This window comes from Coregonus clupeaformis, chromosome 19, assembly GCF_020615455.1.
Source record: "Coregonus clupeaformis isolate EN_2021a chromosome 19, ASM2061545v1, whole genome shotgun sequence".
NCBI lineage: Eukaryota > Metazoa > Chordata > Actinopteri > Salmoniformes > Salmonidae > Coregonus > Coregonus clupeaformis.
Genome location: NC_059210.1, coordinates 32,670,718 through 32,698,049, shown reverse-complemented (window position 1 = coordinate 32,698,049; position 27,332 = coordinate 32,670,718). Strand labels below are relative to the sequence as shown.

Genomic DNA, 27,332 nt, shown 5'->3' with positions numbered 1-27,332 from the left:
AGCACATTAAGGTCCTGGAGTGGCCTAGCCAGTCTCCAGACCTTATTCCCATAGAAAATCTGTGGAGGGAGCTGAAGGTTCATCAGCCTCGAAACCAACTACAAGAAACGTCTGACCTCTGTGATTGCCAACAAGGGTTTTGCCACCAAGTACTAAGTCATGTTTTGCAGAGGGGTCAAATACTTATTTCCCTCATTAAAATGCAAATCAATGTATAACATTTTTTACATGCGTTTTTCTCGATTTTTTTGTTGGTATTCTGTCTCTCACTGTTCAAATAAACCTACCATTAAAATTATAGACTGATCATGTCTTTGTCAGTGGGCAAACGTACAAAATCAGCAGGGGATCAAATACTTTTTTCCGTCACTGTACATACATACACACACACACACACACATATATGTATATGTATGCTTGAAAGATTATGTGCCCCAGTATGTCAGTCTTTCACAGGTTCGGGATAAAGTATTTTGCTTCCATCTGCAATACAATAGAGGACCCTCATATAATTAAGTGAAGGTATTTGTTCTTGTTTTTTATATATATTAGCAGGTATAAGCCCATGATGCAGATTGGAAATGTTGTCCAAATGTAAAGATTGTGTAAAAAAAAAAAAAAAAAAAAGGCCTTTGTGACCAATGTTATGGGATATTAAAGTCTACCAAACACTAACAACACAGAAGTTGATGATTTCTACTCCCACCACCCCTTTGCTTCACAAACATGCTTTGCAGGATTGTCAAAAAAGTTAATGAAACACATTGCAATATGTCTTACAGGTACAGGGGATGTCAATATCAATCTCATGGTGGCCAGCAGCAAATCTGAAGCATAAACGTAATATAATCTGCTAAACTACATTCAACACACAGTGGAGAACCTCCTGCTGGCTGGCTGGGTGAAATACTGGGTTAATACATCAATGATATACAACTGTCCCATGTGCCAACCCATCTGTTAAATATAGGAGAATACATACTATAATGGAAAAAAATACACATTCAACTGTGAATATAATAAACAAACAAAAACAAACGAACAAAGTTATGGTCACATTTGTAAAAGTGACCGAGTCTGTGTTTAGAGTTTATGTATTAACACGACAGCTTTCACATTAGTTGTGAGAAAAATAGAACCCTCAAGAAAGCGAAAAATAAGCATGTTGGCGATGATATGACAATGGGCTGGCTGTCAAAGCACTGGTATGAAAATACTGATTGACTGACTGTGTGAAATAAGTGGCAACTGGCAAGTTGTTAGAAAAGGGTAGGTCAAATTAAAAGCCTTGTAATTTGGCAAACGGTTTAACTTTTTTATTCAATATATCATTAAATTGTATATATTCAACATCGGACTTCATATCTTCAATATTATTAGCAAGTAAAAAACCAGAGAGTGATTTCCAAATTCAAAATTAACCACAGTACTGTATGTCTGTGTATTGTTACTGTATATGTTACACATCAAACTAATGGAGACACTTGATTGGAAATATACTACACTTATATTGAAACTCACAAATGAATCAGTGTCATCATTGTGTGATCTGAGGTGAATGCTACTGTGTGGGGATGAGAGGTGACCAGCAGGTTAGTGGCTTACAGCCATGTGTACTCTCAGAAGCCAATTCAGTCCTTTAACTTTAAATTAAATGAGCTTCTGGAGTAAAGGCATACTAAGAAGTAAGAATTTGAACCAAAAAATGCAGGTCCTAAATAGGAGCCACTGTACTGCTGGGTAAACCTACCTCTGTCTACAATATCCCATACTGAGATGACAAAGGTGCTGTGAATACCTGAGTTCTGAATGAAAGAAACCAGAGTATCTTGCTTGGTAACGACAAAGCATGCTAATGTGAATTTCTTTGATATGATGAACATCTTTAAAATACTGTGTAGGGAATTGAAATCCACTCAAAAACAAAAAACGGAATTAGATTATTTTTTTCAAGATGAGCACAACAAACTGACCAAATAAAACGAGAAAATGACTAGATAAACAGAATAATAATTAATTATCTTTAAATAGAGTCACACATTTTGTATTTGATAATACTAAATTAAAAATAAGCTTTCTTCATGTTCTACTCATTCCCCTGTCCATCTGCTTCTGCCAAATGGCAAGCGACACACCAATTCAAACACATGCTCTCCTCAGTCATCTGGCAACCAATTGGAAAGACCTCTTCTTAGCAGTCCTGAACATTGCCTTAGGAATGAAATAAACATTTTTGGAACTGCTGTATTGTAATCTATCCAACACTATCGCTGTACTCCAAACTGTAACCCGACAATCCTTCTTGATCAACTTGACACTAACAGCATGGGCCATGTGTAGTCAAAAACATTCCTAAAAAGTTCCTTATAGGTTAAACAGTGCTTTGATGTGGCGCTATAAGGGGAGGGGAGTATGTGTGGGTGTCTGTCCAGACTCACCTGGACTGGGGCTAGTGCAAAAAGTTGTCTACTCTGGCAAAGGAACAGGACCCTGAGCGGACCCTGGCCATGAGCTGGACACACTCTGTGGCCTGACCCAGAGCCAGCATCAGAGGGGGCTGCTTAGGCAAGTTCTGAGACTCTGAGGGGCCAAAAGACAACATCAGGGTGTGTACATTAGCTAATAAAGCATGTGTGACTCAAACATGTACATGGAAAATGTGCAGTGTGTATTCATTAGAAGAGAGTTAACATACACACTACCAAGCTTATCACTTTTGTGGTGCTGGGAGTAACTGCCCCAAAAACATAATTGTAGAAAAAGAAAAATAGCTTGTGTGAGCGTGAGTTATTTCTATTTTTCTCTGTGTATTCATGACATTGTGTACTGTATGTGAAACTTAGCCTTACCCAAGATGGCGCTGTTAAGAGCAGAGCAGATATTTTCTCTCTGCATTGGATCTAGCTGTTGCCCCACTGGGCAGTTCCAGGGATCCGAATATGCTAATAGACTGAACGCATCCTGTGATAAAAGAAAGAGAGAAAGGGATAGGGAGATCGCGAGAAAGAGAAAACAGCAGGACCAGTAAAAGCCCATTAATTACTATGATTTGGAGGCAGTATAATGGTCTTAAACAAAGGGAACATCAGACACTTTCAGTGAATCTACCTTCAATTGTGAGAGAAAAATGGTCATATACAAGTAGTAGTGTGTAAACAGTTCACAAGTCATTGTACTGCAGTATAACCAAAAACCAAACCTTCCCCAGGGCGGTGGTTGACAATTATACAATTCGTGAGTCATAGGCTGTGTTTACACAGGCAGTCCAATTCGGATCTTTTTTTCCACGTAATCAGATCAGCTCTGAAAAAGATCTGATGTGAAAAGATCTGATGTGATCGGTCAAAATACCAATTAGTGGAAAACATATTAGAATTGGGCTGCCTGCGTGAACGCAGCCAGTGTCCCACAGTGTGCCAGTCTTCTTTTGTGTGAAAACTCCCCCACCTGTCCTGACTTATGACACCCCCTCCCCCCTGGGTACCTGCAGCATCTTTTTGTGTGTGGCGTTCTTGCCGTATTCACGGCACAGCTGCTCGTTGAGGCCCTGCAGTTCGCGGCCAAACTGGATCATCCTCTCTGTGGCTGCCTGGTTCCCTCCGCACAGCTGTCTGGAGGCACAGCTATCTTCTACCAGGACACACACAGCCACCAGGCTCAGACGGCAGCCACAGACAGAGTGCATTTGACACTTCACATAATAACATACTCACTGTGGTCACTAAAGATCCCATAGGCACTTACTGTAAGAGTAGGGGTGTTAACCCTGGTGTCTTGGCTAAATTCCCAATCTGGCCCTCATACCATCATGGCCACCTAATCATCCCCAGCTTCCAATTGGCTCATTCATCCCCCCTCCTCTCCCCTGTAACTATTCCCCAGGTCGTTGCTGTAAATGAGAATGTGTTCTTAGTCAACTTACCTGGTAAAATAAGGGTAAATTTTTTTACATTAAAATTAAAACAATACTGATATGGACACATACTGTATACATACACACTTTCATTCACATTTTCATAATGTCAGTGACACGCCAAAAATTTTAAAAAAATAAAATAAGCTGCTGTCTATTTCATTTAGCAACCTTGACGAGACAAACATCTGTCTGACTGGATTATGTTTGAGCTCAATTTAGCAACACACATCCCCAGATATCCAGCCAGCCAGAAAGGAAAAACAGAGAGACAGAGAAAAGCAGACACACACAGTGACAGAGTCAGAGAGAGGGAGACAAAAGTGACAAAGAAAACATTGTGGGAGTGACATTGACACCTGGGGCAGGGTGTGTGCGCCTGACAATCAAAACAGTAAGCGTGTGTGTGTGCATGTGTCAAGCGTCTGTACCTGCCACTCCATTGCCCAGGCTGCTGTCCTCAGCCTGCAGGATTTCCTGGTGCTTGTAGGTGCCATTCATGATCCGAGCAGAGGGGTTCTCTGCCACCCCGTTAGTGTAGTGCTCAGCCTCAATCTCCATCTCACTGTCACTGCAGAGCACACAAACACATGGACAGGTTCAGTCATCCGTCATAATACCGCAGATGGTCTGCCTTTCTCCCACACTCACAGACACACACCTGGCACACCAGTAAAAACACAACCACACTAATAATCAAACACAAAGACCCTTGCCTTGCCACACACCTGGTCTCCTCCTGGTTGCTGGTGCCACTGTGAGGCTGGGACTTGGTGGAGTCAGTGGAGTTGGACTCAGAGTAGTTGACAGAGGAAGGGGAGGAAGAGGAGGAGGAGGAGGCAGAGCTGACACCTGGGTACTTGTTGTGGCTCTTGTTCTTGTTGGGAGGGGTGACCCCGTTACTGCATGTAGGGCTGTCTGCTCCTGGAGAGGACAGAGAGCCAGGGTGAAACAGACATATACAATAGATAGACAATACTCTCCCTTATCTCATTTGTGTTTTTAACACACTGGGCAGATGGATAAGTAAGTGTGAAGGTGTGTTTGCAGGAGTTTCCCTTACCTGCACTGTGCAGATTAGGGTTGGTGGCTCCATGTCGGGGGCTCAGGCTGGGGGAGCCCGGGTAGATGTCCTGGGACTTGGGGGAGCGGACACTAAAGCATCGTACCTCACTGTCTGTACCGTTCACCATCTCCACAAACTGCCGACACCTGGGAGGGACGGGCAACCATGACTCTGTCTGACATCTACTCTACAATCTACGGTCTATCACTCTGACATCATTCACATCAACCACTCCACTAGCCATCTCAGTGTGATCACTACTCTACAATCTGTTACAATGTCTGACATGCTTTGTCCTGGAATACATTGTACCATCTGATATTAAACCTTTCATTCTGCTTAACTGTCAGATATCTCATGCAGTCTGAATGAAAACAATTGTCAACTATAATTACTGCAAAACTTCAGTTGCTTTCAGAAGTCGGGAAAGGTGAGGCTGTGTAAGATCATGTCTTTGTACCCAGAAATGTGTAAATGTAACAAGTCAGACTGGTTACGGAGTATGAGTATCTATCTGGCTTTATGGATACATGTCACTGTGACCGGATGAATGCCTGTTCTGTTCTGCTCTCTCGTCTTCCATGACAAAATGGAGCAACAAGCATGACCAATCAAATCAGGAGTTCCCTCGGCGGCAACAACTGACCTTGTGCTTACCCTGCCCCCTCCCACCTCTGTGTAACTGCTACAACAAGCTCCTCTCTTCCTCTATAAGAAAGCCATAAATAATGGCCACCTTGCTGTGGGTCTGCGTCTCCAAATATCTCTCAGCAGACCACAGTATTTATTAATGTCATCTAATGTCTTTGTGCCATAAACACACAGCTGGGCAGCAGACCAGAGCTTTACTGCAAAAATGCTCCTGGGGTTGTGTTGTATGTGCCTGAGCCTGCAAAGACACTACAAGACCAGCAGAGAGTGCTTATTTAAGCCCCACAATTCCAATACTCCTTAATTGAACCTTTAGATTAACACTATAAAAGAGTCCCATAGTTGGTTCAAGGCTGCTCACTTCAACATGAAGAGTAGATTGGGGTTGTGTTCTAGGAGCCCAGGGTACAGCTGCTGTGTGGCTTCGATGGCCTCTCCAACCCGCCCTGACAATACCAGCTTCTGTATTCCTGTGGGCAGAAAGAGGCATATTATCATTCAAAACTGATTGAATGGATGACTGTGAGCAAATGTATGACAGTGATTGCTCCTCAGTGTTTCCGTGGTATTGTCAGTGTGGAGCCTTTGTGTGGTTCTCACTCTGTCTGTTCTTTATGGAGGTCTGGTCCTCTTGGATCAAGGTCTCTGTAGCCCTGGCGAAGGCTGTGGCCGTAGCACAGTACCCATGATGCACCAGGTAGGTGGATACCATACTGGAAGAATCAAAGACATGGTTTAGCCTTACAGTAGTAGAGAAAGACACAGTAGTCTGTTAGGGTGAAAATTGTAATGTCGGTATGGATCCCTTACTTCTGCAGCACTGCCTGCCACTCCCCCAGTCTCTCTCCGATGGGGAAGCGGGCGATCATGCCATGGATCTTAGCCCTCCATTCACTCATATAGTCCTCAATGTCAAACACAAAGGGCTGCTGGCCAAAGTTAGCATCCACAATCTCTCCTGGAGTCTGCAGGCCCACGGTGGGGTACAGGTTGGGCTGTGGGTAGAGGGTTAGGTGTGAACACACAGGTATATACAATATTAGCATTGCACACCTTGGCAAGCGCACATTCCCCCTCTGGCCATAATAGGAAGAACTTGCCATTAATTTTGATCACTTGATGGCATGGCAACCGTGAATAATATAGGACATTCATATCATCATCACTAATGGAAGCAGCAAAGCTGCCGCTACTGAATTACCCTAATTTAAAGATTATTATTCAAAATAATATTCAAGGGTGCTATACACACTATTAATTGGCACCCGTAAAGAATGTCAGATGGGGAAGTCAAGGAAACAGTATAGACTACTATACAACATGGGTTTTCAACCGGGAGTCCACGATAATATAAAACCAAAATACGTGTTTTTATGAATATCGCTAGCAACAGAATAAACACATTTTAAATTACATACCTTCAGTAGAAAAGAGGAGAATATCTTATTTCTAATTATGTCAACTTTGTTTCTCAATTACTAATATTGTGCAAATTACACTCATTTGGAGCCAATTACACTCACTGGAGTATCTGACATAGGCTTTGAAAAAGCACCTGTGCATAGGCTACCAGTGCTGCTGGTAAGCTTTCTTGACTTGGACATTCATTTTTGCTAACAATGGCTAACCTTTGTTTAACCAGCTAAACAGCTGCTCTTAGCAAAAATGTGTTTGGAGTTACCTTTCTAGCTACAGTGAGGGAGAAAAGTATTTGATCCCCTGCTTATTTTGTACGTTCGCCCACTGACAAAGACATGATCAGTCTACAATTTTAATGGTAGGTTTATTTAAAACAGTGAGAGACAGAATAACAACTAAAAAATCCAGAAAAACGCATGTCAAAAATGTTAGAAATTGATTTGCATTTTAAATGAGGGAAAGAGGTATTTGACCCCTTTGCAAAACATGACTTAGTACTTGGTGGCAAAACCCTTGTTGGCAATCACAGAGGTTAGACGTTTCTTGTAGTTGGCCACCAGGTTTGCACACATCTCAGGAGGGATTTTGTCCCACTCCTCTTTGCAGATCTTCTCCAAGTCATTAAAGTTTTGAGGCTGATGTTTGGCAACTTCAGCTCCCTCCACAGATTTTCTATGGGATTAAGGTCTGGAGACTGGTTAGGCCACTCCAGGACCTTAATGTGCTTCTTCTTGAGCCACTCCTTTGTTGCCTTGGCCATGTGTTTTGGGTCATTGTCATGCTGGAATACCCATCCACGACCCATTTTCAATGCCCTGGCTGAGGGAAGGAGGTTCTCACTGAAGATTTGACGGTACATGGCCCCGTCCATCGTCCCTTTGATGCGGTGAAGTTGTCCTGTCCCCTTAGTAGAAAAACACCCCCAAAGCATAATGTTTCCACCTCCATGTTTGACGGTGGGGATGGTGTTCTTGGGGTCATAGGCAGCATTCCTCCTCCTCCAAACACGACGAGTTGAGTTGATGCCAAAGAGCTTGATTTTGGTCTCATCTGACCACATCACCCAGTTCTCCTCTGAATCATTCAGATGTTCATTGGCAAACTTCAGACGGGCCTGTATATGTGCTTTCTTGAGCAGGGGGACCTTGCGGGCGCTGCAGGATTTCAGTCCTTCACGGCGTAGTGTGTTACCAATTATTTTCTTGGTGACTATGGTTCCAGCTGCCTTGAGATCATTGACAAGATCCTCCCGTGTAGTTCTGGGCTAATTCCTCACCGTTCTCATGATCATTGCAACTCCATGAGGTGAGATCTTGCATGGAACCCCAGGCCGAGGGAGATTGACAGTTATTTTGTGTTTCTTACATTTGCGAATAATCGCACCAACTGTTGTCACCTTCTCACCAAGCTGCTTGGTCTTGTAGCCCATTCCAGCCTTGTGTAGGTTCTACAATCTTGTCCCGACATCCTTGGAGAGCTCTTTGGTCTTGGCCATGGTGGAGAGTTTGGAATCTGATTGATTGATTGCTTCTGTGGACAGGTGTCTTTTATACAGGTAACAAACTGAGATTAGGAGCACTCCCTTTAAGAGTGTGCTCCTAATCTCAGCTCGTTACCTGTATAAAACACACCTGGGAGCCAGAAATCTTTCTGATTGAGAGGGGGTCAAATACTTATTTCCCTCATTAAAATGCAAATCAATTTATAACATTTTTGACATGCTTTTTTCTGGATTTTTTTGTTGTTATTCTGTCTCACTGTTCAAATAAACTTACCATTCAAATTATAGACTGATCATTTCTTTGTCAGTGGGCAAACGTACAAAATCAGCAGGGGATCAAATACTTTTTTCCCTCACTGTAATAGGCTTTGTTAGAGTTTACACTTCCTCTTCCAATTATAATGTGGGGAGGTCAAAATAATGAAAAACGTTCTACTAAATATATTCATTTTAAAATATTGATTACTTCTCCTTGCCATTATCATTCACCTGATGATAAGACAAGACGTGAAAAAAAATAGTGTTGCTAAGATATGATGGGGGTCCCTGGGTCACCGGTTTGCCTGGGAGGGGGTCCCTGGGCAAGATAAGTTGAAGATCCCTGCTATACAATATACTACGCACGTAAAAACAACAGAAGTCCTTGACATTGAATGAAATATGTCCACATTTGAGTATAATACTCACAGGGAGGTCTGTAAAGGCTACACCTGGAGAACAAACAGAGAGAAACAAATGTTAATATACTGGAAGATATTGAAAATGTTATAATTTGCAATCACTTAAACAAAATTGTATATATATCGCCTGGGAACATATCAAAATGGGTGAAGCATAGTGTATTTTCATATAACAATTAACTTGGATGTTTATTCCCCTGCACTGTTGGTGTGCAGTTCTCACCTAGACTGATGCCGTTCTTGGTGTAGAAACAGGTGTTGTTAATTAGGTTCACACAGCAGCCAATCACATCTCCTGTGGTGAAGGTTGGGCCATATGGCTGGCCAGTCCCTGAAGAGCAGAAGGAGTGTCCGTCGTCGCCGTGGTAACCATATGAGTGCTTGTCCCAACCTGGGATAGGAGACAAAGGCAGAAGTGATGAAAGGAAATCTAGACCTATGGTACATGAGTATTACACATTAACAACATGGAGGAAACAATGGAGACAATCAAGCCATATTGAACTAACACTTCCATAAACTTACAACTAGAGGTAACCATTCTCATCTCACATCAAGCTAGATTCATATGCATCAGTTAATGGTTAGGGCAGTGCCACTCATACATTAGCGAGGGGAGGGAGTGAGATGGGTGAGCCCAGCAGTGTGATGAGTAATATCATCCCCATAAAGAGAGTGACACAGGGAGGAGCTGAGCCTGACAAATGGTCTCTTTCATTTGGATATCCCCACTTGTGTCCTGTGTAGCATGTGCAATACTCTGGGTGGCCAGCGAGAGGCATCAGTCTCTGAATAGGAGCACTGACTGATGAGTCATACTCAAACAGAGCAGTACATATGTGTGCATGGTATCAATAGGGACGGGGAAGGAGAGTCGACCGCATGTGCAGAGGGAGACGTGGATGAAGAGATCTTCAAGTCAGTGCATGTGTTTGTGTGGGGGGGGGTTGTATTGTGTAGGCTTATGTGTGTCTGCAGAGTGTATATTGTCGGCTCAATCAGTGTCTGTCACCAACCAAAAAGAGAAAGTGGCGCAGAGAAAGTAGGTCGTGTGTGAACTGTGAGGTATTAGATTAATCTGCGGAGCAGCGCCGACAGGGATATTGCTCCTAAAGCTGGGCTCAGTGTTCCCTACATGCTAATGAAATGGGCAGGGCTCCACTTTGGGATCAGACACACAGAGGTCAACAAGGAATGTACAACTATTACAGCCAGGACCGAAACACAACCACCCACACAAATGTACTAAAGTCTGTTGGCATAGAATGTGCAAGAAACCCAGTAACAAAATAAATCTTCATAAACAATATGTTCATACAACTAAACTCTCCAACACAACCATGCACCCATTTCCACCATATTCCAACCATTGTGTAACATATACATTTGAAGCACTCAGAGCAGGGTGTGAATGAACAGCAGTTGTAGTCAGCAAGAGCATGTAGAATTGGCTGGATGAGTCCAAAGCATTCCAAAGGCCTCAGGCGCCATGGAGAACCCAATAGGCAGGTGACACAGCCTGAGGCAGGGGTCATATAATTGGTCAGAGCAGCACGGAGGAATGATCTAATTGGCAGGGAATCGCATCAGTGCACAAGAGTAAACATAGCTCCCATGGGCCAAAGTCAGAAATATACCCACCCTCTTGTCCTGTGTTACAGCAGCCACTGTACCAATCAGTGATCTCTTAATGTGTGTGACAGTGTGTGCGCGTGCATACATGGGAGTGGGGGGAGAGGGCGAGAGAGTATTTGATGGAGTAAAGCAAGAATGTATTATCTACATGCATTTCATGCTCATCCCCCATTGCCTGTTTAATTCTGCAATATGTTACTTTTCGGGCGACCCGTCAAAATTCACATAGAAATGTGCGCTGTTTAAGCTTCCCGTTCTTAAGTTTCACTTTTGTATCTTTTACTTTCGGTTTTGTACACCAGCTTCAAACAGCTGAAAATACAATATTTTTGGTTATGGAAAATATATTTCACAGCTTGTTTTGTCACATAAACTGAAATTAGACTAAGTATTATAATTCTTGCAACCAGGAAATGAGGGAGCGATTTCTGCATAGTGCACCTTTAAACTGGTGATGAAAGGAAAAGTGTTTGATTAACTAATTACTGCTGAGCAGTGGGCCAGGCCAGGGTACAGATGGCCCTGTATTCATACACTGATACTGCTCTGTACTCTCCTCTGTGTTTGGTGGCAAACACTCATCTACTAGCCTGTTTGGTTACATCCAATCCAATCTCATCAGGCCCTGGCATGAGAGTGTTTCTGCTTGGATGGCTTCATTCACTGAACCAGGAGTGCTGCAGACTGACCAATTTGATCTATGCTCTGACTATTCTACAGTAGGCTATCTGTAACTGTATTGTGGAATATACACTCCCGGTCAAAAGTTTTAGAACACCTACTCATTCAAGGGTTTTTCTTTACTTGATGACAGCTTTGCACACTCTTGACATTCTCTCAACCAGCTTCACCTGGAATGCTTTTCCAATAGTCTTGACGGAGTTCCCACATTTGCTGAGCACTTGTTGGCTGCTTTTCCTTCACTCTGCGGTCCGACTCATCCCAAACCATCTCAATTTGGTTGAGGTCGGGGGATTGTGGAGGCCAGGTCATCTGATGCAGCACTCCATCACTCTCCTTCTTGGTAAAATAGCCCTTACACAGCCTGGAGGTGTGTTGGGTCATTGTCCTGTTGAAAAACAAATGATAGTCCCACTAAGCCCAAACCAGATGGGATGGCGTATCGCTGCAGAATGCTGTGGTAGCCATGCTGGTTAAGTGTGCCTTGAATTCTAAATAAATCACAGACAGTGTCACCAGCAAAGCACACCTACACCATAACGCCTCCTCCTCCATGCTTTACGGTGGGAAATACACATGCGGAGATCATCCGTTCACCCACACCGCGTCTCACAAAGACACGGCGGTTGGAATCAAAAATCTCCCAATTTGGACTCCAGACCAAAGGACACATTTCCACCGGTCTAATGTCCATTGCTCGTGTTTCTTGGCCCAAGCAAGTCTTTTCTTCTTATTTGTGTCCTTTAGTAGTGGTTTCTTTGCAGCAATTCGACCATGAAGGCCTGATTCACATAGTCTCCTCTGAACAGTTGATGTTGAGATGTGTATGTTACTTGAACTCTGGGAAGCATTTATTTGGGCTGCAATTTCTGGGGCTGGTAACGCTAATGAACTTATCCTCTGCAGCAGAGGTAACTCTGGGTCTTCCATTCCTGTGGCGGTCCTCATGAAAGCCAGTTTCATCATAGCGCTTGATGGTTTTTGCGACTACACTTGAAGAAACATTCAAAGTTCTTGAAATGTTCCGTATTGACTGATCTTCATGTCTTAAAGTAATGATGGACTGTCATTTCTCTTTGCTTATTTGAGCTGTTCTTGCCATAATATGGACTTGGTCTTTTACCAAATAGGGCTATCTTCTGTATACCCCCCACCCCTACCTTGTCACAACACAACTGATTGGCTCAAACACATTAACTTTTAAGAAGGCACACCTGTTAATTGAAATGCATTCCAGGTGACTACCTCATGAAGGTGGTTGAGAGAATACCAAGAGTGTGCAAAGCTGTCATCAAGGCAAAGGGTGGCTATTTGAAGAATCTCAAATATAAAATATATTCTGATTTGTTTAACACTTTTTTTGGTTACTACATGATTCCATATGTGTTCTTTTCATTGTTTTGATGTCTTCACTATTATTCTACAATGTAGAATATAGTAAAAATAAAGAAAAACCATTGAATGAGTAGGTGTTCTAAAACTTTTGACCGGTAGTGTATGATTGAGGTAAATTCCATTTCAGCCCTAGGACTATACTGAATTAGATGGCCTTGAGAACACTACTAAATTATCAACAATTACTCATTTATTTCTCCCTTCCTCTTCAATGAATGTGAGCCGTCCTGTCTGTAGCAGCTCCACTATCACCTGACCTTCATACAGGTCAGACACGAGAAGCTTTTATGTGGAGAAAAAAGGTATTGGGTGGTATTTTGCCTGTTAAATGTCATCGCTCATTACTAACGGCTGTGCGCAAACAAGTCTAGGCATGTTCTGTAACAGTCAGTCATGGTTTCAATGTGACATTAAATCTAGATCCATCCATTCCAGGCTCTCCAGAGTAGACAATAAATCTCAAAACAAATGTGGATATAGATTCCCACAGCACTCTAAATGTAGCAAAGCATCTGTAAAAGATTAACATCTTAAAACTGTGACCCTTAAATAGTCAAAATTGAACCTTATGATGTGGTTTTTATCTAGAATCACACCAGTCACTCTTGCAGTGACGGTGTGATGAGATCTAGGTCTATCTGCAGATTAACAATGTCTGAGTTGTGATAATAAAACAGGTTTAGTTGTCCACAATCTATTACAGCTGAACAAGCAAAGCTTACACACACTGACTACTACTCCTTGTCCTTCAATCCTTAACCAATCCAGCAAAGATTATGGGCAGGGTTCTAGCTGTGAACCCTATGACCTCCAAAACCCTCACTCATCCTACAATCTAAACATTCCCGTCTGCCACCGCCTTCCCAGATACTCACCAGGCAGTCTGTTCATGTTGACCCCCTGGGCAGACAGACCAATCCCCATGTACCTGGAGACAACAACAGGAGGTCAAAGGTCAACGACATCATCAGTTTAGACAACATGAGTCAACCTGATATGAGGCAATAGCTGTTGATAAATCCTTTGTCCCAAAATTCCCTTCTGTTATTTACAGCGCTCTTTAGTTTCTTTACACATTGCTCAACATGCCATTTTCAACTGATTTAGAGGCTAATAGCTAACATGGGTAAACAAACCACAGTGTTAAAATGAAAAAGGTGGGAGGTCAGAACAGTCAGTGGGGGTACCAAGTATCAGCAAACCCTTACCCATCCCTGCCCTTGCTGACAATCTTCACTTCAAAGTAGTAGATCCCACAGGCGGCTGGTATGGGGTGAGTGGCACGCACAGACGCGGCATCTTTGTGATTCTTCCCATGACCTACAAAAGGAGCAAAATGTTGTGTTACAGTCAGTACACCACACAAACAACCCACAGCTCTGTCAATCTGGAAATGTCAATGTCAAGAGTGCATTAATCCAACCAGAAAAAATTTGCTGAAAAAGGCTGCTCTCCCCAAGGACCCTGAAAACCCTCATACTGTACGAATTACAAAACCATTTCAAAACTCAACCATATCCCTGTCAATCCTACCTCCATTTACAATCACATTCTTCATGCAAATTCAAACTCAAATTCTGTGACATGAAATCGGAGAGCTCTTCAAAGTTCCCTTCATAGGTGTATACATGCATGCTTAAAGGTGCAATTTGCAGAAATCACTCTGCCATTTCCTGGTTGCTAAAATTTTAAGTTAGCCATATTTCAGTTTGTGACAAAACAAGCAATGAAGTGTAGAGAATCACTGTACCATCTAAACTGCTGTGAAATATATTTTAAATAACCAAAAATATTGTATTTTCAGCTGGTGTACAAAAACGAAAGAAAAAGACGCAAAAATGAAACGGTAGGCTTAGAAATAGCACACATAGAACATATCTACCGCTTCTAAGACCTGCTTTCAATGAGAATGACAGATCTATAACTCCGATTTCTATGTGAATTTGGTCAGGTCGCCAGAACGTTACAGATTGCAGCTTTAAGGTCATTTCCATGAGCATCAACATGTGAAGTTCATAGGAGCATGTCAAATGAAAGCTAATAGTGTGTGTATATATATATATATATATATATATATATATATATATGAGAAATCAAGGCATATACATTTTTCAACCATTTCCATCCTAAACATTTTGAATAAGCAAAGGCTTTGATTTCTGGTCACACAGATGTAAAATGGATCTTATAAAACATTACCAGAAAAAGTTTTAAAAGTTATTAGAAATACATCAAAAAACAATGTTGAAGTAAAGAACCCAGCCAACTAATATCAACACTTATATTTAGTTTCTGAGAAATGTTTCTGCCTTCTGTAAGTTTAAGAAACATTGCCTTCCTTGTGCCTTGAAATTCCGTTACCAAAAACCCACATATATTTTCTCTCCTTCATAAGGGAGGATAATGAAAGTGCACAGAAGTAACAAGTAAAGGCAAACTGATCAATTAGTTAGTGTTTCTACTGATATAAATTGTTTAAGAATTATTAAGTGATTAAAACTCAATATTCCGTCACCAACTCTACTGTTCTGTGCTGCACTGTACCCTACTGAGCTCTACTGTGCTGTATGTTGATGTCCTAACTTGTGAAACATAGATGTCTATGATTGGTTAAGATATGGTCCGGTCCAACCACATTTGGTCTTGTTTGGGGGCAGAGCTCATTAAAATAATAACCAGTGTAGAATAATACCCAAATATGCAGTACAGATCGGGGACCCATGATGTAATACAGTTACCGCAATTCCGTTACCGCCGGGTATAAATCCACTTCACTTACTGTACTTCAATAACCAAAATATATTTTTTCAAAGTCAATGTGTCATGTCATAGCCGACACCCCATTCATTCTGCAGACATTGTTGAATCTTAATTTGGAGCAGATATTTGGAAAACGTGCACACAATTTTTGTTTTGCAGAAATTCTGTTACTAAACTTTGCATCTGCACAGTTCTTCCAGTAAAATGTTCTGTGTAAATTGTTAAAAGTAATCATTGTGCATAGAGTTGTATGGTTTGTTACACCTTGAAATCAATGTTTTTTTCTTTGGTATACGTACATTTTAAGTGAAAAATCAGAGTCCGTTAACGTGGAATTGCCCTTAACTAAATCAGCAGCATGGAGTACATTTAGCCTGGAACACTCAGGCAGCAGAGTAATGTCAGGGTCAGTGTAGCGAGGCCATCACTGTCTCGCCACTCCATCCAGCTCATAATTGTGACAGCTCCCAGGAGTAGCCCAGAGCGCTTACACAACACCTTTGTGTTTCAAATCCATTTTTATTGGTCTACAACAGGTGTAGACTTTACAGTGAAACGCTTCCTTATGAGCCCATTCCAAACAGTGCAGAGTTAAAAAGGATGACAAATATTTGCTAAATAAAAAGGGAAATAGTAACACAATAAAAACAATAACGATGCTATATACAAGAAGTACCAGTAGAGAGTCAATGTGCAAGGGTACGAGGTAGTTGAGGTAATTGAGATAATACAGTATGTAGATGTGGGTAGGGGTAAAAGTGACTAGGCAATCTGGATATATACTGAACAAAAACATAAATGCAACAATTTCAATGATTTTACTGAGTTAAAGTTTATATAAGGAAATCAGTCAATTTAAATAAGTTCATTAGGCCCTAATCTATTGATTTCACATGACTGGGCAGGGGTGCAGCCATGGGTGGGCCTCCCACTTGGGAGCCAGGCCCAGCCAATCAGAAGGAGTTTTCCCCACAATAGGGCTTGATTACAGACAGAAAACTCCTCAGTTTCATCAGCTGTCCGGGTGGCTGGTCTCAGACGATCCCGCAGGGGAAGAAGCCGGATGAGGAGGTCCTGGGCTGGCGTGGTCTGCGGTAGTGAGGCCGGTTGGACGTACTGCCAAATTCTCTAAACGACATTGGAGGTGGCTTATGGTAGAGAAATAAACATTACATTCTCTGGCAACAGCTCTGGTGGACATTCCTGCAGTCAGCATGCCAATTGCGCACTCCCTCAAAACTAGAGACATCTGTGGCATTGTGTTGTGTGACAAAACGGCACATTTTAGAGTGGCCTTTTATTGTCCCCAGCACAAGGTGCACCTGTGTAATGATTATGCTGTTTAATCAGCTTCTTGATATGCCACACCTGTCAGGTGGATGGATTATATTGGCAAAGGAGAAATGCTCACTGACATGGATGTAAACAAATTTGTGCACAACATTTGAGAGAAATAAGCTTTTTGTGCGTATGGAGATTTTTTTTTTCAGCTCATGAAACATGGGACCAACACTTCACATGTTGCGTTTATATTTTTGTTCAGTATATAATAAACAGAGTAGCAGAAGCGTATGTGAAGTGTGAGGCGTCAATATGCATGTATGTGTGTATTTTGTGTGTGAGCGTATGTAGTATGTGTGAGTGTGTGGGTAGAGTCTAGTGAGTGTGCATTGAGCCAGTGCAATGGAATCAGTGCAAAACAATTAAGATAAATAAATAATAAAGAGGGTCAATGTAAATTGTCCGGGTAGCCATTTGATTGACTGTTGAGCAGTCTTATGACTTGGGGGTAGAAGCTATTCAGGTGCCTTTTGGTCACAGACTTGGCGCGCCGGTTCCGCTTGGGTGGCTGGAGTCTGACAATTTTTAGGGCCTTCCTCTGACACTGCGCCTGGTATAGAGGTCCTGGATGGCAGGGAGTTCAGCCCCAGTGATGTACTGGGCCGTACGCACTACCGTGTAGCACCTTGCGGTCGGATGCCGTGTGTGGGTGTGTAACAGACTAATCTAACCCTCCTTGCTGATTGATAACAGGTAGGGCTGGGTGGTATTCCATATTTTATGATATACCGGTATTGATTCCCGGACCGGTTTGGGTTTTTACAGTATTTGGTTTGTTAAATGTGATACGTGGCGTAACATACATTTTTTTAGTTTACTTTGCTACTTGAGTCATCTCGCTCCGCTCTCTCTCTCTCCATGCCGCTTTCAACACAGACCTAGCCCCACCCTGTCACTCAAGGAGTGCATTTGTTGTTGCTTGACCACAAGACACTTGTGTTCCGTCTGCATGGTCAATGCAGCACATGCAACAATGTTGATGACATCGATGCTGTTTTCACTTTCCTTCTTAATATAAATCCACTAGCGTTCTATAATTACACTATTAGGTTGTGTTTCTTACATCTGCAAACAGCTAGTTTGTCTTTTCTTAGCAAGTTGGCCCTAAATCTTGTTAGCCGCTAATGCTAATCGCTAGCTAATTAATGTACTGAGTCAGAGCAAACGTAATTAGCTATACAGCCTGATAATACCAGTGTTTGTGTAGATCTAAATCAGCATGTTTGTGCAACAGTATCTTCTAAATCAAAGAGGAATATGTGAAGCATGAATATGTTAGCTACATGAAGTAGCTAAGAGAAAACATTAAATGTAGCAAAAGATTATAGGGTCCCCTATAGGGCTGACCACAATTAGTCGACTGGTCGATTGTTTGGTCGTTAGGCTGTTGGTCGACAGAGATTGTTTTAGTCGAGCAGTAAAAAAAAAAAATATATATAAAAAATGTAAATATATATATATATATATATATATATACACACAGTGGGGAGAACAAGTATTTGATACACTGCCAATTTTGCAGGTTTTCCTACTTACAAAGCATGTAGAGGTCTGTAATTTTTATCTTAGGTACACAATCCAGAAAATCACATTGTATAATTTTAAGTAATTAATTTGCATTTTATTGCATGACATAAGTATTTGATCACCTACCAACCAGTAAGAATTCCGGCTCTCACAGACCTGTTAGTTTTTCTTTAAGAAGCCCTCCTGTTCTCCACTCATTACCTGTATTAACTGCACCTGTTTGAACTCGTTACCTGTATAAAAGACACCTGTCCACACACTCAATCAAACAGACTCCAACCTCTCCACAATGGCCAAGACCAGAGAGCTGTGTAAGGACATCAGGGATAAAATTGTAGACCTGCACAAGGCTGGGATGGGCTACAGGACAATAGGCAAGCAGCTTGGTGAGAAGGCAACAACTGTTGGCGCAATTATTAGAAAATGGAAGAAGTTCAAGATGACGGTCAATCACCCTCGGTCTGGGGCTCCATGCAAGATCTCACCTTGTGGGGCATCAATGATCATGAGGAAGGTGAGGGATCAGCCCAGAACTACACGGCAGGACCTGGTCAATGACCTGAAGAGAGCTGGGACCAGTCTCAAAGAAAACCATTAGTAACACACTACGCCGTCATGGATTAAAATCCTGCAGCGCACGCAAGGTCCCCCTGCTCAAGCCAGCGCATGTCCAGGCCCGTCTGAAGTTTGCCAATGACCATCTGGATGATCCAGAGGAGAAATGGGAGAAGGTCATGTGGTCTGATGAGACAAAAATAGAGCTTTTTGGTCTAAACTCCACTCGCCGTGTTTGGAGGAAGAAGAAGGATGAGTACAACCCCCAAGAACACCATCCCAACCGTGAAGCATGGAGGTGGAAACATCATTCTTTGGGGATGCTTTTCTGCAAAGGGGACAGGACGACTGCACCGTATTGAGGGGAAGATGGATGGGGCCATGTATCGCGAGATCTTGGCCAACAACCTCCTTCCGTCAGTAAGAGCATTGAAGATGGGTCGTGGCTGGGTCTTCCAGCATGACAACGACCCGAAACACACAGCCAGGGCAACTAAGGAGTGGCTCCGTAAGAAGCATCTCAAGGTCCTGGAGTGGCCTAGCCAGTCTCCAGACCTGAACCCAATAGAACATCTTTGGAGGGAGCTGAAAGTCCGTATTGCCCAGCGACAGCCCCGAAACCTGAAGGATCTGGAGAATGTCTGTATGGAGGAGTGGGCCAAAATCCCTGCTGCAGTGTGTGCAAACCTGGTCAAGACCTACAGGAAACGTATGAGCTCTGTAATTGCAAACAAAGGTTTCTGTACCAAATATTAAGTTCTGCTTTTCTGATGTATCAAATACTTATGTCATGCAATAAAATGCAAATTAATTACTTAAAAATCATAATGTGATTTTCTGGATTTTTGTTTTAGATTCCGTCTCTCACAGTTGAAGTGTACCTATGATAAAAATGAGAGACCTCTACATGCTTTGTAAATAGGAAAACCTGCAAAATCGGCAGTGTATGAAATACTTGTTCTCCCCACTGTATATATTTGCGCCCATCTCATTGAACTCAGTGAGGCCTAGACTAAAAGCCAATTTATGCTCTATCTGAAAAATGTGGTAGGAGGCTCCATATGGAGGGTGTGACGCAATTACGGAGCCTCCAGAGGCATGCAGAGGCCAAATCGAGCTCATCGCCATGCGCCTCCCAAATTTTGGAACAATGCGGAGGGCTCTGTATAGCTCCGCATTGACATGATTTGTTCACGGTAGGTGGGGGCGGTACATCCTGTATAAACACAAACTCACTTTCTTGACAACAGCTTTGCACTGCTCTGCAAAGCGCAAGAAGCATGAATGCCCTGACTTCTGCTGAGGCCATATCACCATAAATGCTGCATGGCCAATGCAGACATCGGATGCGCCCAGATGCACAATGCACTTCTCTCTCCAGAATGCGCTCTCTCCCGCCAATTTGTGCACATTCATTGTTACATAACTTCATTGTGTGAATTGTTTGCATTTGATTGTTAGTGTATATCAATTCCGCATTACATATAATCACCAGTAGTACATTTACCGTTAATTCCTATAATTTCTAATCTACAATGTTTGTTACTTTGGTTAAGGTAATTTATTTTAATGCATTCATTAATATTATTATTCCATTCTTCCCGTTCACATTGTCGGAGTGGACACATTGTTTGCAGAGTGCACAACCTATGCTACACTTGTGAAAAACTAGTTTTGGTTTATTTCATATACATTTAAGAGTTTTGTCAATTTAGTCATTGTCTTTTATTTGGAGCGCTCCTGTCAATGCTGATTAAGGACGCGTATGCATAGAAGTAGGCCTATAGGCAACCTGGCCTGCACCAAATGTAGGCAAATAAATGTGCCCATTTGGGGATCTGATAGTATTTCTGATTGGCTTAACACACCACCACTAATGACCTGTGGAGCTTCTCAAAGTAATGTTTTCTTCACCTCAAACAGCAAGCAAACAAAGTCTGTTTTTACATCCATTGAGAATTACAATAGTTCCTCAATGTATTTGAAAAATAATTCCATCTCTCTTCCTTTTGATAACCACTCAGCTTGAAAGGGAAAAATGTCATACTCTGATCCAATGGAAATGTCAAAAAACAGGCCTACCTGATTTACTTCTTATCAGTGCTTGACTTGGACTGAAATAGGTTCCGGTACTCATTTTGGGTGCTAGTACTGTTTATATTTAGGTGCGGGAGCTACACAATACTTTTGTGCTAATATTCTATAAGAGGAACAAGAGCTCAAGCAGTAGAACATTTGAGGTGCCGGTACTCAGCTCCTGTGAGCTCCTGCCCAAGTCAAGCACTGCTTCTTATCCCTGGCGCAAATAGCCTACAGCTGGGTCTGTTCCGAGCTCATTGACATGGGAAACTGAGGGCCCAGAGCATTTTATAAAATGTTGCAAGTTCGCTAACAAGCTTTGGGCAGGACCCAAGTTAATAATTGATACGTTTCAAGTTTGTTGCAGACATGCCATGTGTAGTCAATGTGATTTATAGGATATTTATTTTTATCAGGATATTTTCTACCTGCAGGCTGCAATGTTTTTATTTGTTGGCTTTATGTAGCCTATTTTTACATAGTTGGCAATGGCAAATTAAGTAACTTTTTAGGTTTGTATCATTTTCATTTAGATTTGGATTGAATTTTGATTAACCACATTACAATGATTTTAAGATATAAAGACATTATAAATTAAATGAAACCGTTTCACCAATATTTGCATATGAAAACCGTAACTGGCACGCAGATCGGTAGAAATGGTAAGATAGATTGCTGCGCCACTCGGAAGGCCCTAAGGCACTGCATCGCAGTGCTGGAGGCGTCACTACAGATCCGGGTAAAATCTCGGGTTGTGTCACAGCCATCTGCGACCGGGAAACCCATGAGGCAACCCATGGCCCAGCGTCATCCGGGCTAGAGGAGGCTTTTGCCGGCTGGGATGTCCTTGTCCCATCGCGCTCTAGCGACTCCTTGTGGCGGCCGGGCGCATGCACGCTGACTTCGGTCGCCAGCTGTATGGTGTTTCCTCCAACACATTGGTGCGGCTGGCTTCCGGGTTAAGCGGGCAGTGTGTCAAGAAGCAATGCGGCTTGGCAGGATCGTGTTTCGGAGGACTCATGGCTCTCGGGCCGTCGCCTCTCCCGAGTCCGTACGGCAGTTGCAGCGATAGGACAAGACTGTAACTACCAATTGGACATCACGAAATTGGGGAGAAAAAGGGGTAAAACTACAAAAATAAAGAAATAAAAAATAAAGAAATGGTGAGATAAATTGGCATTCCACATGAGAAAGGTTGCAGACTCCTTGTGTAGCCTATTACCGGCAACGTCAGGAGAGTAATGGCAGAATCTGCGAAAGCTAGCAGGAGCGGGAGGAGAATAGTTGGGTCAGGTTAAGGTTTTCTTCTGGTTATCTAGATCTCTGGCGCCCGAGGCATGTCTTATTTCATCAAACCGTAAGCTTTAAGCATCAGACAAGCTCAATGAGAAGCATTGAAGATCCCCAAGAACACAGTGTCCTCCATCATTCTTAAATGGAAGAAGTTTGGAACCACCAAGACTTTAAGAGCTGGCCGCCCGGCCAAACTGAGCAATCGGGGGAGAAAAGCCTGGGTCAGGGAGGTGACCAAGAACCCGATGGTCACTCTGACAGAGCTCTAGAGTTCCTCTGTGGAGATGGGAGAACCTTCCAGAAGGACAACCATCTCTGCAGCACTCCACCAATCAGGCCTTTATGGTATAGTGGCCAGATGGAAGCCACTCCTCGGTAAAAGGCACATGACAGCCTGCTTGGGAGCTGGCCAAAAGGCACCTAAAGGACTCTCACACCATGAGAAACAAGATTCTCTGGTCTGATGAAACCAAGAATGAACTCTTTGGCCTGAATGCCAAGCGTCACATCTAGAGGAAACCTGGCACCATCCCTACGGTGAAGCATGGTGGTGGCAGCATCATGCTGTGGGGATGTTTTTAGCTGCAGGGACTGGGAGACCAGTCAGGATCGAGGGAAAGATGAACAGAGTAAAGTACAGAGAGATCCTTGATGATAACCTGCTCCAGAGTGCTCAGGACCTCAGACTGGAGCGAAGGTTCACCTTCCAACAGGACAACGACCCTAAGCACAGAGCCAAGACAACGCAGGAGTGGCTTCGGGACAAGTCTCTGTATGTCCTTGAGTGGCCCAGCCAGAGCCCGGACTTGAACCCGATCTAACATCTCTGGAGAGACCTGAAAATAGCTGTGCAGCGACGCTCCCTTTCCAACCTGACAGAGCTTGAGAGGAACTGCAGAGAAGAATGGGAGAAATTCCCCAAATACAGGATTGCCAAACTTGTAGCGTCATACCCAAGAAGTCTTGAGGCTGTAATCGCTCTGAAAGGTGCTTCAACAAAGTACTGAGTAATGGGTCTGAATACTTATGTAAATGTGATATTTCAGTTTTTTTATTTTTTATATTACATTTGCAAACATTTCTTAAAAACTGTTTTTGCTTTGTCATTATGGGGTATTGTGTGTAGATTGATGAGTAAAAAATGTAATTGAATCAATATTAGAATAAGGCTGTAACGTAACAAAATGTGGAAAAAGGGAAGGGGACTGAATACTTTCTGAGTGCACTGTATGTTAAGTGGTACTGAACCTCTCCTCTGTACTGTCCCTGTCAGTAAAGCACAGCCATCTTCATGATCATATTGTACAAATCCACTAATCAACCAGTCATGCTTTGCCACAGTCATTACGACTAATAGAGAAGCAGTGTATTTATTATCACCTTTGATTTCATCAGCAACATTAATCACTTCTTTTTTTAGCCCTCTCCTTTCTGTTACCAAAGCTCAGCAGGCCCCCTCTATGACCAGACAAACACCCATAATAAATACAACACAGGAACCCACTTGTGTCTATAAATATATCCAACTAACACCACCACCTCAACATACAGGACTCAGCAGAGCCACACACTCTTGGGAGTGAGACTCTCTCGCTGTCTCCGTCAATCTCACTCTCTCTCACACACTTGGTACTTTTTTTAACAGAAAAGGTACACATAACAATCAAACATTTAGGCAAGAGAGAAGGGTGTTGTCTTGCTGGCTATCTAACAAACCAGGAGAGGTAGCTTCAGTTGCAATTTTAGAGAGGCCAAATGTTGTGTAACATCCACATAGGCCTAAGTAGTTGGTTAACATTTGTTTTTAGAGCATAATGTAGGCATACTCAAATATGGCTATGAACGAGCTGAATCTTCTGCTATGTAAACAATACGTCTGGTTATGGAGCAAATTGTTGACCATATTGTGGGGAAGTTTAACTCTACCGTGTTTTCACTGGTTAGATTTTTTAGACACTGCTCGTGGATTCTCTCTTTCTAAGTCCCCAGTCCAGAGTCAAAGGATCTCCCTCATGGTCAAGGCAGTGGTCAACACAAGAATGTAGCGCAGTACTACCAACGACAGAAGACGAGAAAAAACATGCCAAAGGAAACAGAAAAAACAACAAAAGAAAATGAGAGGAAAAGCGTGAGGGAGAAATGTTAGTAAACACTGCATCACAGCTTCACACAGAGAGACTGGGGGGAAACCAACACACAATCTGGTGATGTCACCTCTGACTGAACATGCATGATTGGTTCATCGGACGACAGAAACCCCTCTCTCTATGGGCAAACATTACAATCAGCTTAAAGGAATCGCAGGGCACGGTTAAAGTCAGCCATGTGTCCTACAGGCTATATAATTACACAATATCCCTATACAACCTTTAGGCATAAAATAGAAAACCTGCAGAAATCTATACAGGCTAAATCACACAAAAAATGCAAGTACAAAGACCAATAATTTACAATGGGTGACTACGGTACATTAATCCCATTCCTATACCACCACTTAATAAAACATACTGATGAATCAGACAATACTGTAGCTTAGGCTATGTGCTCTTTAATTCAGTAGGTAAGCTGATGGCCTTTTCTCAAAAAGAACGACCAATGATGAGCAGAGGACTTAAGCTCATCATCAATAGAAATGGCGCCGGAAAAATGGCTTCCGTTTTACAGCCCTCTAACCAATTGTTCTATTATGTGTGTTTTTTCACGTTATTTGTAATTTATTCTGTACATAATGTTTCTGCCACCGTCTCTTATGACCAAAAAGAGCTTCTGGATGTCAGGACAGCGATTCCTCACCTCGTATTGGACGAAGATCTTTTCTTCAACGAGTCGGACGCGAAGGATATCCTACAGACACCTGACAGGGCCCAAATCCCTGTCATTCGCATGAGAAAGAGACGGAGATATCGTGGACGTTGGTCGTGGTGTCTTGTAAGGATCCGACGGCGAGCGAGTAAACTGCCTCTTCCATCAATCCTATTAGCCAATGTTCAAACATTTGAAAACAAATTGGACAACCTAAGATTAAGCTTATCCTACCAACAGGACAGTAAAAACTTTAATATCTTATGTTTCACCGAGTCGTGGCTGAACGACGACATGGATAACATACAGCTGGCGGGCTATACGCTACATCGGCAGGATAGAACAGCTGACTCCGGTAAGACAAGGGGTGGCGGTCTGTGTATATTTGTAAACAACAGCTGGTGCATAAAAATCGAATACTAAGGAAGTCTCGAGGTTTTGCTCGCCGGAGGTAGAGTATCTCATGATAAGCTGTAGACCACACTATTTACCAAGAGAGTTTTCATCTATATTTTTCGTAGCTGTCTATCTACCACCACAAACCGATGCTGGCACTAAGATTGCACTCAATGAGCTGTATAAGGCCATAAGTAAACAGGAAAACGCTCATCCAGAGGCAGCGCTCCTAGTGGCCGGGGACTTTAATGCATGGAAACTTAAATCCGTTCTACCTCATTTCTACCAGCATGTTAAATGTGCAACCAGAGGAATAAAAAAAAACTCTAGACCACCTTTACTCCACACACAGAGACGCATACAAAGCTCTCCCTTGCCCTCCATTTGGCAAATCTGACCATAACTCTATCCTCCTGATTCCTGCTTATAAGCAAAAACTAAAGCAGGAAGCACCAGTGACTCGGTTAATAAAAAAGTGGTCAGATGACGCAGATGCTAAGCTACAGGACTGTTCTGCTAGCACAGACTGGAATATGTTCCGGGATTCTTCTGATAGCATTGATGAGTACACCACATAAGTCACTGGCTTCATCAATAAGTGCATCGATGACGTCCTCCCCACAGTGACCGTACATACATACCCCAACCAGAAGCCATGGATTACAGGCAACATCCGCACTGAGCTAAAGGGTAGAGCTGCCGCTTTCAAGGAGTGGGACTCTAACCCGGACACTTATAAGAAATCCCGCTATGCCCTCCGATGAACCATCAAACAGGCAAAGAGTCAATACAGGACTAAGATTGAATCGTACTACACCGGCTCTGACGCTCGTCGGATGTGACAGGGCTTGAAAACTATTACAGACTACAAAGGGAAGCACAGCCGCGAGCTGCCCAGTAACACGAGCCTACCAGATGAGCTAAATCACTTATATGCTCGCTTCGAGGCAAGCAACACTGAAGCATGCATGAGAGCATCAGCTGTTCCGGATGACTATGTGATCACGCTCGCCGTAACCGATGTGAGTAAGACTTTTAAGCAGGTCAACATTCACAAGGCCGCAGGGCCAGACAGATTACCAGGACGTGTACTCTGAGCATGCGCTGACCAACTGGTAACATGTTTCAAGCAGACTACCATAGTCCCTGTGCCCAAGGACACTAAGATAACCTGCCTAAATGACTACCGACCTGTAGCACTCACGTCTGTAGCAATGAAGTGCTTTGAAAGGCTGGTCATGGCTCACATCAACACCATTATCCCAGAAACCCTAGACCCACTCCAATTTGCATACCGCCCCAACAGATCCACAGATGATGCAATCTCTATTGCACTCCATACTATTCATTGACTACAGCTCAGCGTTCAACACCACGGTGCCCTCAAAGCTCATCACTAAGCAAAGGACCCTGGGACTAAACACCTCCCTCTGCAACTGGATCCTGGACTTCCTGACGGGCCGCTCCCAGGTGGTAAGGGTAGGTAACAACACATCTGCCACGCTAATCCTTAACACAGGGGCCCCTCAGGGGTGCGTGCTCAGTCCCCTCCTGTACTCCCTGTTCACCCATGACTGCATGGTCAGGCACGACTCCAACACCATCATTAAGTTTGCCGACGACACAACAGTGGTAGGC

The 27,332-nt window shown here is 42.9% G+C and overlaps 1 protein-coding gene across 2 annotated transcripts in view; it reads right to left on the bottom strand.

Moving 5' to 3' along the window:
- Positions 1-1,301: 1,301 nt before the first annotated feature.
- LOC121531873 (ran-binding protein 10) overlaps positions 1,302-27,332 on the bottom strand; it is a 29,941-nt gene continuing 3,910 nt past the window's right edge. The window contains exons 2-15 of one of the 2 annotated variants that reach the window (XM_041837397.2): positions 14,150-14,261; positions 13,817-13,869; positions 9,454-9,621; positions 9,238-9,260; positions 6,441-6,625; positions 6,231-6,343; positions 5,992-6,100; positions 4,977-5,125; positions 4,630-4,837; positions 4,345-4,484; positions 3,485-3,630; positions 2,850-2,961; positions 2,439-2,580; positions 1,302-2,211 (exon numbers count right to left, since the gene is read on the bottom strand). In XM_041837397.2, the coding sequence (XP_041693331.2) occupies positions 2,450-2,580; positions 2,850-2,961; positions 3,485-3,630; positions 4,345-4,484; positions 4,630-4,837; positions 4,977-5,125; positions 5,992-6,100; positions 6,231-6,343; positions 6,441-6,625; positions 9,238-9,260; positions 9,454-9,621; positions 13,817-13,869; positions 14,150-14,261 (1,649 nt within the window). In that variant the 3' untranslated portion in view covers positions 1,302-2,211; positions 2,439-2,449. The remainder of the gene's footprint in view (positions 2,212-2,438; positions 2,581-2,849; positions 2,962-3,484; positions 3,631-4,344; positions 4,485-4,629; positions 4,838-4,976; positions 5,126-5,991; positions 6,101-6,230; positions 6,344-6,440; positions 6,626-9,237; positions 9,261-9,453; positions 9,622-13,816; positions 13,870-14,149; positions 14,262-27,332) is intronic. The other variant, XM_041837398.2, reaches the window with a different exon arrangement.